The sequence below is a fragment of the Mustela nivalis genome, assembly GCF_964662115.1.
Source record: "Mustela nivalis genome assembly, chromosome: 8".
NCBI classification, from domain to species: Eukaryota; Metazoa; Chordata; class Mammalia; order Carnivora; family Mustelidae; genus Mustela; species Mustela nivalis.
In genome coordinates, this window is record NC_139027.1 from 24,057,039 (window position 1) to 24,072,339 (window position 15,301).

Here is a 15,301-nt window from a genome sequence, read left to right on the forward strand (position 1 = left end):
GAGAGAAGGAAGGCAAAGATGAGAACCCATGCCAGAAACAGTGCCCGATCGCTCGGCATTCTGTGGTGGAAAGTGTAAACATCTGTGGAAAGTGTACCCTAGAGCTTGGGATGGCCTCTCAGGGCCTCAAGGACATGATTAGACCTCAAGAGTGGTGGGAAATAGAGACAGAGAACCTGTGTGGGATATTGTCTCAAGGCTAGAAAGCACGGTTACCACACAGTTGGTGTCTAGGCCCAGCATTTTTAAGTCGCTGTGTTGACCCTGACCTTCCCCTCTCGGGCTTCGGCTTCTCACTTAGGAAAGGAGGAGGCTGCACGGCAGTCATGTTTTCAGGACCGAGTGATACTGCACACAGTGATCACATACACTTTTGTCTACCCCAGGTCCATGCTTGCATCAAGGGGGAGCGCTGTCCGCCAACAGCTGTCCTGCCCTCTTCCCATGGGAATAAAGTCTAGACAGGATGTTTCCCAGACTCCCTTGGGCCTCCGTGTGGCACGTGACTAAGTTCGGAGTAATGGGGTCTGAGACGACATGGTGTGTGTGTTTTCTGATGGGTGCCTTCCATGTGAATATATAAGCATCCCCTGGCTTCTTTTGCTTTCCCTGGATAGAAGGTGGCCGTCCTCGGAGCAGCTGCCCTGGGCTCCGCCGACGGCGGAGTCACCTAACAGCTATCAGCTCTGGGTTTACCTGCTTCCCTGAGATCGCGATGAACTTTATCTTATTTAAGCCCCTGTTTTTTGGAGGGCCTCCGTGGTAGCAGTTTAGCTGATACATAACCAACAAAACCCTTCCAGGGCTTGACCTAGTCGTCTGGGTGGTTCTTTCTTCTTTCTTTCTGGGCTAACCCCACAGTCTAGCGGGACACTCAGCCCATCTGTGATCAGCACAAGGACCGCAAGAGCTCTGGTGGCTCCCTGGGGGAGGAAGATGCTGGGCACCAGAATTTCTGGATGAGTGGAAGGAATGAGGCCAGGTGGGGGCCTGCTGAAGGCATGGGATGCTGACTCCTGTTTTGAGGAATAAGAAAGCCGGATACTCCCCACGGGAGACTTACCCGCTGGGCTCCAGTCACGGTGTACGCGTGCTGACTCACCAGGCCATTCTTCAGGCTCCTGGCCACACCTGTCGGCTTCAGAGGAGGAAAGCGGGCCAAGCATTACACATTCACAGGTTCCTCCGAGGAACAGAGAAGCACGGTTCAATCAGCAGCTAAACTGTGGCACTGGAAAGGCACAGGCTCTTGGGAGTCTTTTCTACAGGGACCGGGTTTGTAGGCTGCTGGGTGGTTGAGGCCCCAGGCGTGTCATACCTCCGGAGACTACCCCGTTTCTGCAGAACCCCAGAGTCCCAAGGCCAATGTGGACTGCTTCCTCCTCTAGTCCCTCCTCCTCAATGACACGCTGCACAAAACATGACTGCTGGGTGTCTTGTAGGAGCCCGGAACACCCAGCACCCATACACTGTGAGAAACTAAAGTGCATGCTCGTTTTGGGGGGGATGTTTCAGATTGGGGGTGTCACCCAAAACCCACATGTTTAGAGAGCGCAGGAAATATTCTCATGGATAAGGAGCTGGCTGTCTCAGAAGAGACTCCAAAATAATTGGGAGGGTCATCCTAGCTTTTCAGAATAGGACATACTGACCTTGGGATACCACCCTTGGAGCCAGTGAGAATCAAAGGGCTGCCCAGTCCCTCCAGACCCCATTATGCCTGGTCACACGGCTGTGCTAGGCAAAGGCCGCAGGGTCAGGCCATAAGCATTCGAACCCAGCTCAGCTACTTACTGGCTGTGTGAGGCTGAGAGTTTTCCTCAGCCTCTCTGAGCCCATCTCCTCTTCTGTAAGTGAATTCTGCAGCCCTCTGTCTCAGAGGGAGGGCTGCTGTGAGGATGGCATCAGGCATAGTGCCAGTGCCCCATAGCGCCCGCTTGACCATGCCCCTTACTAGCTGAACTGGCTGGTGGTTAGATACTCCTGGATGAGGAGTCGAGTCTGCTCACCTCGGCCAGTGTGGCACAGGTAATCAGGGAGCCTGCCTTGGCCGCTGTCTTCACCATCATCACCAGGTCAGAAGGAAAGTTCAGGTCGATGTTGGTGACCACTCCTCCCGTGAGGTCCACCAGGGCGTCAGGGAGGAAGCCGTAGTGCAGGTTGGCATAGGACCCATGGAACCTAGAAGAGAGAAGTCATGTCAGCCCCTCTAAGACCTTTGGTGAGATGCTCCGGGAAGGGAGCTTGCACACCTGACCGCTGCGTATTGCCCAGTGAAGGATCGCCCAGTCCAGCTCCGGACCATGGCCACCTGCCATCTATTCGCCTGGATGAAGGTTCTGCCCCTGTCCTTCCCCTGGTCTCCTGGGGCTGGGCAGCCCCATAAGCAGAAGTATCGTGCAGGGGTTAGGAGTGCAGGTGCTGGAGCCTCAGGCCAGAGGTCGAATCCCAACCTCTCCACGTGTTGAGCTGCCTGACCTTGGACAAATTACTTGCACGTGGCAAGCCCTTAATAGACATCGGATATTAGGATGATGAATATCCACTGTTTCCTGTTCTGCTTAACAATAGTGACAAGTCCTTGCTGTGTGAGGGGTCCCGTGCTAGGCACGGAGTGTTCAAAGGTGGGCAAGACTCCCCTCCAGGAGCTCAGCCAACAGCCTGGTGCCCACTGTGGCCACAAGCAGCCTCTGTTCTGCAGTGCAAAGTGTGATCCAGATCTCCTGCTCTCAGAACTAACCCCCTCATCCCAGGACGGTCAGGGAGGTCAGGCGACTGTCCTGAAGGTAATGAAGGGGAGGACAAGTCTTACCTAACACATGGACTTAATACATGGTCCAAGCAAGCCACGTGGAACCTCATCTGTGTCCTCTACCGCACCTCTTCCCACTCTCGCGTGGGGTTTCTGCTCCCCTCTAGGGTGGCTGAGAGATCCCAGATTCAAGAGCCAAACCGTTCCGGTTCAGTGCCCGCTTTCCCCTCTCATGAGCTCCCAGTCATAGGCGGGAGGCTGAGATGTTCTATGGCTCCCTTGGCCGGCAAGGGAAGGGGCACTGGACAGTCCTCACCTCCACGGGCGGCTGTGGCCGGTATGCTGGTCCTGGCACGTGTGGCTCACAGTGGGTGGGCTCGTGGCTGTCCCTGTTGGGCACAGCAGATCGACGCTCCCCCTGCTCCTGCCTGCACTTGTCGCTCCTTCTCAACGGCACCCTGCCACAGGGACACTCTCCTTAGAATAACTCATCTAGTTTCTTTGCATCCCTTGAGGATCTATTTGCTCTGAAAGCATGTGGATCCTCTTGGAGCAAAGAGGAACTGCCTGTCGGTCTGGGGGGCTCTCGGAGGGGCACAGGTCTGAGCTGAGTTTATGCGGGTAACGCCAGCGGGGCGGGCGTTCCAGGCAGGAAGGATCCCCGGAGCCGGAAGAGCATGGTGGACCGGGGTCTTGTGATGGTGCTCCCGGAGAGAGGCTATGCTGACCACTGATGCAGGGCCAGACAACAGCAGGTTTGTTTTTAAGTTCCTGTCAGCGGGGTGAACTGGAAAGGCTCCCAGGGAACCCCAAGATTCAGACAGGGGAAACCCATGAAGATCTGCATCTGAGGCCAGACAGGGAGAAGACTCTGCCCCCTGGTGTCATCCTGCCCAGCGGGAGTCCTCCCCACCACTGCCGCAGTCACTCGGGCTTCTCACCTGTGACCTTCTCATCTGGCCCCAGCCAAGGCCGCGCCCCTCACAGGCCAGGGGCAGTAGGGAAGCTCTGACCAGGGCTTACTTTCTGGTAACGCAAATCCTGTGGGGCTCTGGGCTCGAGTTCCTCCCTGTGGCTCCTCTAGGCGGCCCGCGACCCTCCCTTCTGGGTCTTTCCCCTGAGAACAGCGAGGTGGACCGGGTAGGCTCCGGGGGCCCCTCAGTCCTTTCTCCCATAGTCCCACCCCTGCCACTTTCTCCTCCTGGGCACCGCCCAGCAGTCACATAAATTCACGTCGGCAAATATAGGTCAAATAGCCACTGAAAGCAGGACAACCACCCAGGCACAAATGCCACGAATGCTTACAAGTCCTTTATAACAGGAAGCTAAGGATCCACAAAAGGCCATTCTGCAGAAACTGCCATGTGACAGGTTGATCTCAGCTTGTTTTTAAAACTGGTTCTAGGGGCGCCTGGGTGGCTTAGTGGGTTAAAGCCTCTGCCTTTGGCTCGGGTCATGATCCCAGAGTCCTGGGATCGAGCCCCACATGGGGCTCTCTGCTCAGCAGGGAGCCTGCTTCTTCCTCTCTTTCTGCCTGCCTCTCTGCCTACTTGTGATCTCTGTCAAATAAAAAATAAATAAAAATCTTTAACCAAAAAAAAAAAAAAAAAACTGGTTCTAAATCTTATCTTCCTGTCTTTCCCTCTCCCTGACCCAGGGTTATGCCCTGACCGACTCTTATCTCTGGGGTATTTACTTAGTCAAAGGCAAAGCCTGCCTTTGATAATAGTCATGCCCAATTGGGTCTGAACGTCTGACTCCTGATTTCCCACAGGTTATTCTGGCTCTCGTCCTAGAGTAAGAGGGATATTGCCGAGGGTCCTGGAAGTTCACAAAGACTGGGGTTCTGGAACCCATTCTGGAGCCCACCAGCATGACTTCCCCAACTGTAAGAGCCCCTTCTTGGTGAGGCACTCAGGGGCCCTCCCTAGATTTCAAGAGGGCAGCCCTGGAGCCATTCCAGAAAAGAGCCAGAACCTGGCTCGGCAACTTCAGGCCCACTGCCTCAGTGTCTGGGGGCCCCGTCTGAGGTCCTGGATTCACAGCACCCCACAGTTGCCACAGAGAGACCCAATGCATGGGGAAGGCCAGCAGCCTCTCTCTCGCCATCTCTCCACGATGCCCACAAACCTGTCTCAGCAGCAGCTGGGTATTTGACAAGGAGCTATCTCTCTGCTTCACAAACATGAGCTCACAAATCCTGCTGATGCTTCAGGAACATGGCAGCTATTCTTAGCCCCCTTTGCTGACAGGAAACAGAAAGGGAAGGAAAGATAGAGACAACTGTGTTCACCACACCTGTCACTATACCTTGTTACCCGAGCCCAGGAATTCAGAGATGCCTTGTTCTCATCTCTGGGCTGCGGCCTCATTTGGGGGAAGTGTCTATCTGCCCAGCTATGCGAGGAAAGAGGGAAGAATTCAGACATCTACATCAGAATCCGAAAGGACGCTAAAATGCTGGGATTCTTAATTGCCCAGATTCTGCGCAGGGTGATACGCAACCTGACAGATGTTGTTCTGTGATCTCCTATGTTAGTCCTCTGGAGGAGGGGTGTGTGATCTGACAGACCCAACCAATTCATTTCCAGACTTCCCAGTTGCCAGGAGAGTTGAAAGTTTGGGATGCATGTGTTCATTGGCCTACACTGGTGAGTGGGGAGGCTGGTCATCTCCATGGGGGATGGATGGGTTCTCCATGTTTGTGCCTGACTCTGAGTTCCAAAGAAGCAAGAACACAAATCTTTTTAACATAAAACTGACAGCATTAAGGGATGATGGAAAAACCTGGGGCGAGGGGAAAGGTTCTCATCCCAGCTTGGTCCCAAACACCACATGACCTTGGGGTGCTCTGCATATATCAGTTTCTTCATCTGTCAAAGGAGGAGGCAGGACTTGGGGCTGACAGAGCCCCCTTCTAGCCCTGAGAGCTCTCATTCCATTGCACTCACTCCTTCATTCTATGGTTCCCTTCTTCGGATAGAGGGGAAAGCTTTTAAACAGCTTACTAGTTTGAAACATTTTATCCTCCACTAGATTTCTTTAGGCGGTGGAATGTGGATTCCAGGTCCAGTTTCCCATTTTCTTTTCAAGCTGAATGATGGCTTTAGGTCGACTGTTAACAAAATGGGGTCAAAGTCATCATTTCATTCCACGAGGTTTCTAATTCTCCAAGTGAACTGGCACGCTCCCCTTTTCACAGAAGGAGAAAAAGAAAAAAACACAGCCCTGAAGTAGTGAGAGCTGAATCCATACTGGAAAGAAATGGCAGTGTTTGGGTAAGTAGCTTAGAAGCAAATTAACCTCCCGGAACATATGGATCGGTTCAACAACCTGGCCTGCTAGCTAGGCTTCCTTCTCAAATGCTAATGAACAGCTCTTCTTGACACTGGAAATGAGCAATAGCTTTAGTTTTCTACAAATAGGCTCAACAGACAGAACGGAAAAAAAAAAAAAGAGCTCTTGAGATACATGGATGTTCAGATCATGATCTCTAGAAGGACAGGGACTGGAGTGCTAGCATGGTCTATGGGGTTTTTAACATCCTTCGGGCCCAGGACTGGACCCAGCAGGGTCTTCAGTCTTACTAAATCATGACCCTGGGCAAATCACTGAAAACCAGAGCAGATTCAGGCTAGTGATCACCATCACGTGACTACCGAGAGTCTTGGCTTCCCGTCCTGTAAAATTTGGTTGGTGATGATGATCTTTAGAGAACCTGATTTGGTGATACTCCACTAATTCATTTTCTCCTGAAAGGAATGGTCCCTTTGTCTCTTAGCATTGACTTCTAGCTCTGATGTGTCCTGCACAGTTCTCTGTGACATTGACCATTTCCACTTAACACATACTCTTGCTCATACCTACTTAAGCCAGCCTCAGAATCTTTGTCCCTGTGCCAAGCACGATGCCTGACCTGTGGTTAAATACTCAGTACACATCTTCTGAATACATGCAACTCAAAGAGTCTAAATAAAACATATGAATTGGGGTGAACTTGAGCTTGTTAACACTAGAAGGTAGTCCTTGGATCATGACACTTGGACCATAGAACAACCAGTGACGCCTGCACTGCCTACCCCACCCCCCAGCACAGATACCATCTCATAGTGGTCATACCGGCCCCCAACTGCCCGGCCTCACTTTGAGCTGTCTTGCCCCTAGGTCTTTGCTTGAATCAATCCCATGGTTGGGAAGAACTCTCCAACACATCCCCTTTCTTCTTACTGAAATTCTATCCAACCTTCAAGGCCTCACTCAATGCCCCGTCCTCTATAAAACCTCAGCCTGACTCTCTGTGAGTCGGAAACTCAAGAATGTTCTCTCTCTCTGTCCTTCCCTCAGATTTTGACCATCAGTGATACCTGGGCTCTTATCCCAGCCCTTGCAAAAACATTATTATTAGTACATACCTCTGTTCAGTCCTGCCCTGCCCACCCCTTGCTATGTGTCTCTGGGTTCCTCTGTTGGCTCCAACACAGCCTTGCAGGCAGTGATTTTTTTTATGGGGGATGCCCAGCCCGGTGGCAATGGCTCTGATGCTCCCAGGGCATCACATGCATGCAGAATTGCCAAAAATCCTAGGGCGAGCTGCTATGCCGCATCCATCAGGGCCAGCAGCGGAGCAGGCAAGGCAGCACTGAGGCCGTGGTCAGAGGGGTGAGCTACACTTACTTGGCATAAGCTTTCTCCAGCAGGCAGGGCCAGAACTCTTGGTTGTTGCTGCGAGGACGCACAAAGAGGTACTCCTTTTTCAGGACAGGCAGGCGATCATCAACCACCACTTCCACCCACTGGCCACACTGCCAGAACTGGAAGAGAGATGAAATATATGCCTTAGTGGAACCGGGGCCGAAGGGAGCTTCTGGACCCCCAACCCATGCCAAATGATAACCACTGTCATGACATGACCTCATCAGTGTCACAACAAACTCTATCCAAAACAAAGTCCTGGCCCAGGTCAGTGGACAGGGGCCAGGCATGTCAACTGCACTGGACAGATGAGTCACAGATCGAGTGAGTCAAGGAAAATACAGGCTGCGTGGAGAGAGACTTGGGTTTTAGTTACGCTTTGCTGCTAATTCTGGCCTCACTTTGGCAAGTCCTCTAGGAGCTTCAGACACATGGGAGACTTTCCAGGTATACCTTTGGCACAGAATGGCAATAGACGGAACAGATGCCGAATAATGAGGAGACTGGTAGATACAGAGTGTCATCACAGGGGAGAGGAAAGTCTATTGGGAGCCAAAGCCTCGAAGGAAGAGGCAGGACTTAAACAGGTGGCAAGGAGGTAGGAAAGGCATCCCAGATGGCAGGGACAGTGTGGGCAAGGGCCTGAAGGCTGGATGATGAGGATTGCTCAGGAGGACTGAGCAGTGACAGGCTCGCTCTGGCCTCCTTCAGCTCATGTGAAGCTGGCCCAGCCTTCAGAGCAGCAGAAATGAAACTGAGTGGCGCCGCTACCACTAAGAGTGCAAATGAACCAGATGTTCCTCTCCGAAACAGACCGCTTTAATCTTCAGTGTTCAGCTCTTAATGGTTCACCGGGGGACATCACCAAATGAGGAAAATTCCTAACAAAGCCAGCCTTTTGGAGTTTCTTCATTGGTCTCCCCTGTGCCGGATAAGCAGCTGGCCTTCTAGCTTCAGGTCTGAGCCTTGATAAAGGCAAGTCTCTGACAGGTGGGCTCCGAGTAAAGCTGGGTGGATGTGATCTCTCATCTGTTGGAGAGTGACGGGAAGCCATCCGCATGGCCTTTTCCACAGCTGGATATCCCAGATGCTGGGCCACTGCATCCAGCTGAGGATGCACTTTCTAAGTAGAGTTGGAGACAGAGACAGAGATGTCAGTGGAGACCAAGCAAAGATGTTTTTGTGGTCATTAATGAGCTCAGTACGCTGCAGCTGGTTCTGGCACAGCTGTGATTTGGGTCCCTAATGCAGTCAATTGTGTAGAAAGGTGAGGTTAAGAGCCAACAGGGGTGTTACCAGGAGGGAGACCAGGAAACATGTTTGAGATGCCAAGGAAAACTAGAAGTGGGGTACTGGAAAAACAGTGTGATCTGGATAGCAAATTGTAGCAGACAGTGGCCAATCACCAGAACTGTGCTTGAGTCCTGGTTTTCCCTTTAGTTATCTGAACAACTGGATATTGCATAAGACACTGAATTCTCTGAGTCTCAGTTTCTCTGTGTGCTCAGTTTCTCATCTGTCAAATGTTGATAAAGAACATCCTCCTAGGGCCATGATTGGGGTCAGATGAGATGGTGAACGTGAGATCCAGCTTTGAACGGAGAAACTATTTTTCCATAGCTTCTTCGTTCAGCACCTAGGATAGTGGCTGGTGCAGTGCAGACAATCAGGAATGAGTGAGTTCTGACTTGAATGAGCTCCTCTGGTTAGTTTTCACTGAGAAGTCCCCTCCACCCCGGTATTCCCACATGAGTAATGCTGACCAAATTTGCTATCCTTATACAAAGGGAGCACCGGATAAGATCTTGTTCCCAGAACGGGTCGAGAATGAGGCCTCCGATGTGCATTTCCTGGTTTACCCCGTTAGGTGAGGAGGGCTGGCATATGAATAATGTCTGGATCCTCAAAGAGGCATGCTGGTGCCATTTTGTCAGCACCCACGCGTCTGAGGGATGCCAGAAGTGTTTTGGGCAAAGCAGCCATGCTGCCTGGGCGTTGGATTTTTTTTTTTAATTTAATTTTTATTTTTATTTTTATTATTTTGGGGGGCATTGGATTCTTTCCAGAGTGTAGCACTCAAGCTCAGAGTGATGAGAACAGATGTATAGAAGTCAACACCTCAGCTTTTTCTGGAGAACTGTGGAAATTTCTCACCATTCAGAAGGGCAGAGAGAGTTCCGTCTGGGCCTCAGTTTCTCCTAACCATGTGTTACTACCAATACTTGCAGGCTGAAGTGAGCTCCAACAGTAAACCTTGTATCTTTTAGCTTACTCCTTGTTTAGTTCCTTGGACCACCAGGGTCAGCATCCCCCGGGAACTTGTTAGAAGCTCTAGTATGCAAATAGTTGAACTTCAGGAAGAGAGATCAAAATAATGGAGGACACCCAGAGATAATGAAGGGATGTTTAGTTGAGCAGGAAAAGGAGGTAGGTCTTCAGAATGAGAGGGCTCACTGAATTCCAGACAAGATTAATTTCAAAAAGGCACACATTGGGACACATTCCAGAGAAATTTCTGAACACCAAGGAGAGAGAGTACCTCTCCTAAGCTCACAGTTTGAAAAAGCTTGTTGCAAACAAAGCCAAGAGCGTAGATTAGCATTGGATTTTTCTTTTGCAACATTGGAACTAGGAGACAAAGGAAGAGTTTACAGATATTTGAGGAAAGGGAATGGGATCCAAGAATCCCAAACCCAACTGGCATATTATTAATAAGTAAGAGCAAACAAAAAAACACCCATGTGACTGGAAGAAATCATTCAAGGAACTACTTACTTAATGAGGATGAAATTAGAACAAAAAACTTAAAAGGGAATGAAGGGTGAAAGCAGTGATGGCGGCCGGTGAGGTTTAAATATGCTTTGTATAAGAAACATGGTGGCAGAGAAATTGAGGATGAACAAAGAGGTAACAGGAAAACATAAGTGACAGGAAGCTGAAGTAGCAATGCGGATATCAGATAAAAAGGAATTCAAAGCCCAATACATTAAATACAAAAAAGAGGGATAGCGTGTGGACTTTACTCCAACCACAGGATAGCAAGAACATAAACCTTTAGGCATCACAGAATAGAACAGGAAAAGTTTAAAGCCTAAACATCTGAAAACATAAGAGAAACCCTCCAAGGTAGAGCTTTGGGGAAGAACTTCAATTCACCTCTTTTAGGACTTGATTAAATCAAGCAGACAAAAAAAATAAGCCAAGATAAAAAAAAAAAGTTAATTGCAGAAACAACAATCTGCAAATTGGCAAGCTTGAGTCCACATGTAAAACTTTTGCCCACCAGATATTCTCATATGTCCATGAAGCATTTGCAAAAATTGTTGTAGAATTGACATAAATAAAACCTTAATAAGTCCCCCAAATGTAGAGATTTTATGAATATATTCTCTGATCATAATTTAAATAATCTAAAACTCTACTACCAAAACTTAACAAATACCAAAAGTATATTATCTTACAATTAATACAGGTAGTTCCAGATGATTTAACGATTGTCTGTTTTACTTTGAAAGAACAGATAAGCAATGATTAACAACCAATTGTTCAAATTATCTCAGATCGAGGTATGTAAAAGTCAATGGACACAGTGTAAAAAGCCAGCCTAACTCCAACATAGTCAAAATAACTAGAAAACAATTCTAGATAAGATATTGATGCAAAAATTCTAATAAAAATTTTATCAAATTGAATCCCACAGTGCATCAAAAAAAAAAATAGCACAGCAGGAGAGAACATCACTAAAATCAGGAGAACATAGGACTTTGCTCTTGTCATTCTTATTTAAGATTGTGACCCTCTAACTAATACAACAGAGCAAAGAGAGTTCTAGAAATATTAAAAATAGAGACAAAATTATCTTTATTTGCAGAGAATATCAGTTAATTAAAAAAACACATACAAAAAATGAAACTAATCAAGGAACTTGGTAAGGTGGTTAGATATCATTTAATATATAATAAGGAGTGGCTTTCCTCTTGTCAGCAACATCTAGTTAGAAATGAAGGGGGAAAATCTCATTCATACTAGCTACAAAATTGTAAAATATTTGGGTATATATTTAATGAGAAGGCTGTCACACCAATATGGAAACATAACTATAACATTTTATTGAAGGGCTTAAAAACATTTTATTGAGGTTCTAAATAGATAGAAAGATAGACCACGTTTCTGGGAAGGAATAATTAAAATAATAAAAATGTGATGTTTCCAAATTAGTACATAAATTTAGTGCTGCTCCACTCTGCATCACAGTGGCGTCTCTTTTTAATTAGACACAACAATTTTAATATTCTCATGGAAAAATAAATGTGCAAGAATTACCAAGATATTTTTGAGGAAAGAATAATGAAGGAAAACTTATTCTACCAGATGTTGCATCTGATTCTAAAGCTCCTGTAATCCAAATAGCAAAATATGTATGGCACAGGGATCAACAGAGACAAAGGCTCAATGATGTACAGGGTTCTTGATTAATGACTTTTTTTTTTTTTTTTTTTGCTAATTGTTTCTGCCATTTCTATTTATTTACATGAAAACATTTATTTTTTACTCTCATGCTTCCTCTCTGCTGCCAGATGTTGAGCTCAAGTCCTTTAATAGAGAGAGACAAAGTAATTAACACATAGGTGACTCTTCCATCTTAAGCTAGCAGACCACAAGGGTGTTCAAGATGCTCGCCTCCCTGTGCTTTCAGAGAACCCATCCACCTAAGGAGCATCCCAGCAGTGCACATACCCGGAAACGGAAGATCCCTGCATACTGGTGTGAAAAGCTTTGGTCCATCAGGATCTTCTGCAGATGCTGCTGGTTCAGAGTCAAGGAGCCCAGCGCTGCCAGGAACCAGCAATCTCCTGCAAGGGAATGTAAGCCATGAGAGTTCTACCGAAGCCCCACCCCACACATTCCACAGGTCTCCATATGCCTCCTTCTGAATAATGCTTTTTTTTTTTTTTTTCCCTATCTGAATGGTGAGAACTGGGGAAGGTCTCACTAGGGCCAGATCCAAACAAGATAGAGAAGGAGCTGGTGGTGATGGGGTTTAGTGGTGTGGGGATGATGGAGGTGGGCATGGCTGGAACGAAGGTAAAGGGGACTCGAGGGGTGGAAATGTCAATGATGAGGAAAGTGAGGAGAGACCCAGCCAGGCTTCTGCAGGGTGGGTGGGCCAACCTGCCTCTGATTCTCATTCTGCCAGAGATGCCCAGAGCTGAAGTTTTAGGATATGTTGTTGCCAGAGTGAACAGTCCATCCACACCAGCACCAAGGATGATGCTCTTGCCTCCTCAGAAGCTGGGGTAGAACTCTGAGGTCTGGGTAGGCACCACCCTTTGTCTCTCCCTACTTGGAGGCTGACTTCAGGCAGCCTGCTTAGTCCAGGGCCCGGAGCAAAGCTGTTGAGTCCTTACCAGCTTCTCCTTGTTGGATGTCAAATCTGCTTGCACCTTCCAGGATGAAGTGAGGCTCTGATTTCCCATTTAATATATCCTTAGGCAAGAGGGAGAAAAGCCATGATCATCTTTCATTCCTCCGTGTCTCCAGGTGGTACCTAAGACATCACTCACTTTGTCTTTGAGGGGTAGAGGTTAATTCTTAAATAGGTGCCTAAAATCTGAGTTAGGAACGTTTCCCTCATTCTTCTGGTTTGATGGCTATCAGCAAGGCAGGTGTCAAAGGGGTGGCGCATGTAACTGACTAGACAGGCAAGACATGCAATAAGCAAAATGCATGAGGAGAGGAACATAAATAAGGACTCGGGATCCTTACATCAAAGAGCCCTCCCAGTTCCAACAAGCAGTGTTTTAGTAACAGGTTATAAATAACCTGCCCAAAAGAGATATATTTATTACAGGACACTTTTATAAGCATAATAAAACTTTCCTTGTGGAATGCCCCCTCTCAGAAGTCAGTATAGGCTTTCTGGGATCCAGGTTCAAGTCTAGCCATGTGCTCTACAGGATAGATATAAGACGTGTTACTCAGACCCTCGCCTACTCCCTGGCTAACTCAGAGACTGATTCTGGAAGACCCCCAATCCCTGGTCTTGGATGCTGTTACACCGCGCCCAGTCGTGTCCTGAATTCTGACACTCAGAGACCCTGGCAGCCTTAGAAAGGGGTTTGCCAGAGGGACCTGCAGGGCTACCATGTCTGGGGAGAATCTGCAGGAACTCTCAGGAGACACAAGGATTGTGAAAGCTCCTGAAGGGACTTGCTTGGGCCCAGGGTCCCCAGGCACTCCCCAGCTTTCCCCTACTGGAAGTCTGCAGGATTACCTTCAGCGCCCTCTCTGTGCCTGGGGCTCTTCTTGCATTTCCACTGCATAATTTTGCATTTGCATACTCTGGTAATTGTTCCTGTATCATTTTTTCTTACATTGACAAATAAGTCCCCAGAGAACAGGGCCACAAAGTGGAAATGGATTTATTTCCTCAACAGCCGTGAATGTGCAGAGCCCTGTGCCTTGAGACACCTGCCAGCCCTTTATAAACTGCCAGTTTCCTGGTGGGGATGCCAAAAGGCAAACAAAGGTGTGCATGTCTGCAAACACCTCAGCCCAGCTTGCCCCACCCTGAACATGCTCCCACTGCCTTCTGTACAAAAAACTGGCCTCTTGGGAGAGCCCAGGAGAAATGCACTCATGCCCAGACCCTCCCCAGGTGGAGATACATAGGTGCCCACCATCTACTTACATCTGGGCTCCAAGCCCTCCCCGGGAGAATACCCATGCCTGGGCAGACGCGGGGACTCCCCCAACACATGAGCAGGGCAGACTACTGCAGGGCCAGAGAGGGAGCAACTTGCCCAGTTCTAAAGAATTCGGGGCGCTTCTACTAGCTTCCCCCTCCCTTTCTCCTGCAAAAAGGAAGTGAAAGTCTCTCTGGGGTTTGCTGTCAGGGAGCAGATGCTCAAGATTCTCCACTGGTGGGAATTAGAGAGAGCAGAGGCCACTGGGCCTGGGACTGGGAGCAAATACAGCTTTGCTCAGCTTCCCTGACCTGCCAATAGTCCCATCTCTCCTCTGCTGTTTGTTACTGGTTTCCGGTCAGGGACTGCAGAGGGGGAATGGGTGTGCTGAGAGGCATTCACACAGACCTGGTGTGGCATCCTGCCGCTCATTCTTTCTGAGTAACCTTGAACAACTCCCTTGACTTTGCTGAGACTCAGTTTCCTCATGTGCAAAATGGAGACACGATCGAGGCACTGGTTGCCTTGCTGGAGTCCGGGGGCTTTATACACCCACCGTCTCCCATTAGCCTTGCAAAGCAGGAGTCTTTCCATTTTACAAATGAGGAAGGATGTGAATACTTAGCAGAACATCAGACAAGGTACATGGTCAATAAATATTGATTCCCTTCTTCTGTAATATTTGCAAAATTAAAAAGGCCATACTCCAAGGCAAACCCAGAGCCACAAATGCATTCATTATTAAACATGATAGAATAAAAACATGAATTAAACAGTCAATTCATAGATGCTAGAAGGATGAAAAGGGACTCAAATATAGGCAGAAAAAAATGATAAAAGAGACAATTAGCAAATTCTAATATAGAAAAACAGCAAGATTAAGAAAGCAAATAACTCATTCCATTTGGGGGAGAAGGTTTACATAGACCCCACCTTTGGCAAAGATGGTAAAGAAACCCAACTAAAATTAGAAATACAAATGAGGTTTTAGCAATACAAAAACATGATGTAAAATTCTATATGAATGAATTTAAAAAGAGCGATGATTTTCTGACTAAAAGGAACACGATCAAAAACGAGTCCAGTTTGTAAATAAACTGAAAAAATAATCAATAACCTTATGATAGTATTTTCAGATGATAAAGAATATACCCCTAACAGCTCTGTAAAG

General features: G+C 48.0%; 1 protein-coding gene across 3 annotated transcripts in view; it reads right to left on the minus strand.

The window, feature by feature from the left end:
* Positions 1-15,301, minus strand: part of CAPN13 (calpain 13) — an 80,566-nt gene that overhangs the window by 38,172 nt on the left and 27,093 nt on the right. For 2 of the 3 annotated variants that reach the window (XM_082745260.1, XM_082745261.1), the window contains exons 3-7: positions 12,853-12,931; positions 12,182-12,297; positions 7,427-7,563; positions 2,010-2,181; positions 1,064-1,138 (exon numbers count right to left, since the gene is read on the minus strand). In XM_082745260.1, the coding sequence (XP_082601386.1) occupies positions 1,064-1,138; positions 2,010-2,181; positions 7,427-7,563; positions 12,182-12,297; positions 12,853-12,931 (579 nt within the window). Of the gene's footprint in view, positions 1-1,063; positions 1,139-2,009; positions 2,182-7,426; positions 7,564-12,181; positions 12,298-12,852; positions 12,932-13,718; positions 13,865-15,301 lie in introns of those variants that run through there. The other variant, XM_082745262.1, reaches the window with a different exon arrangement.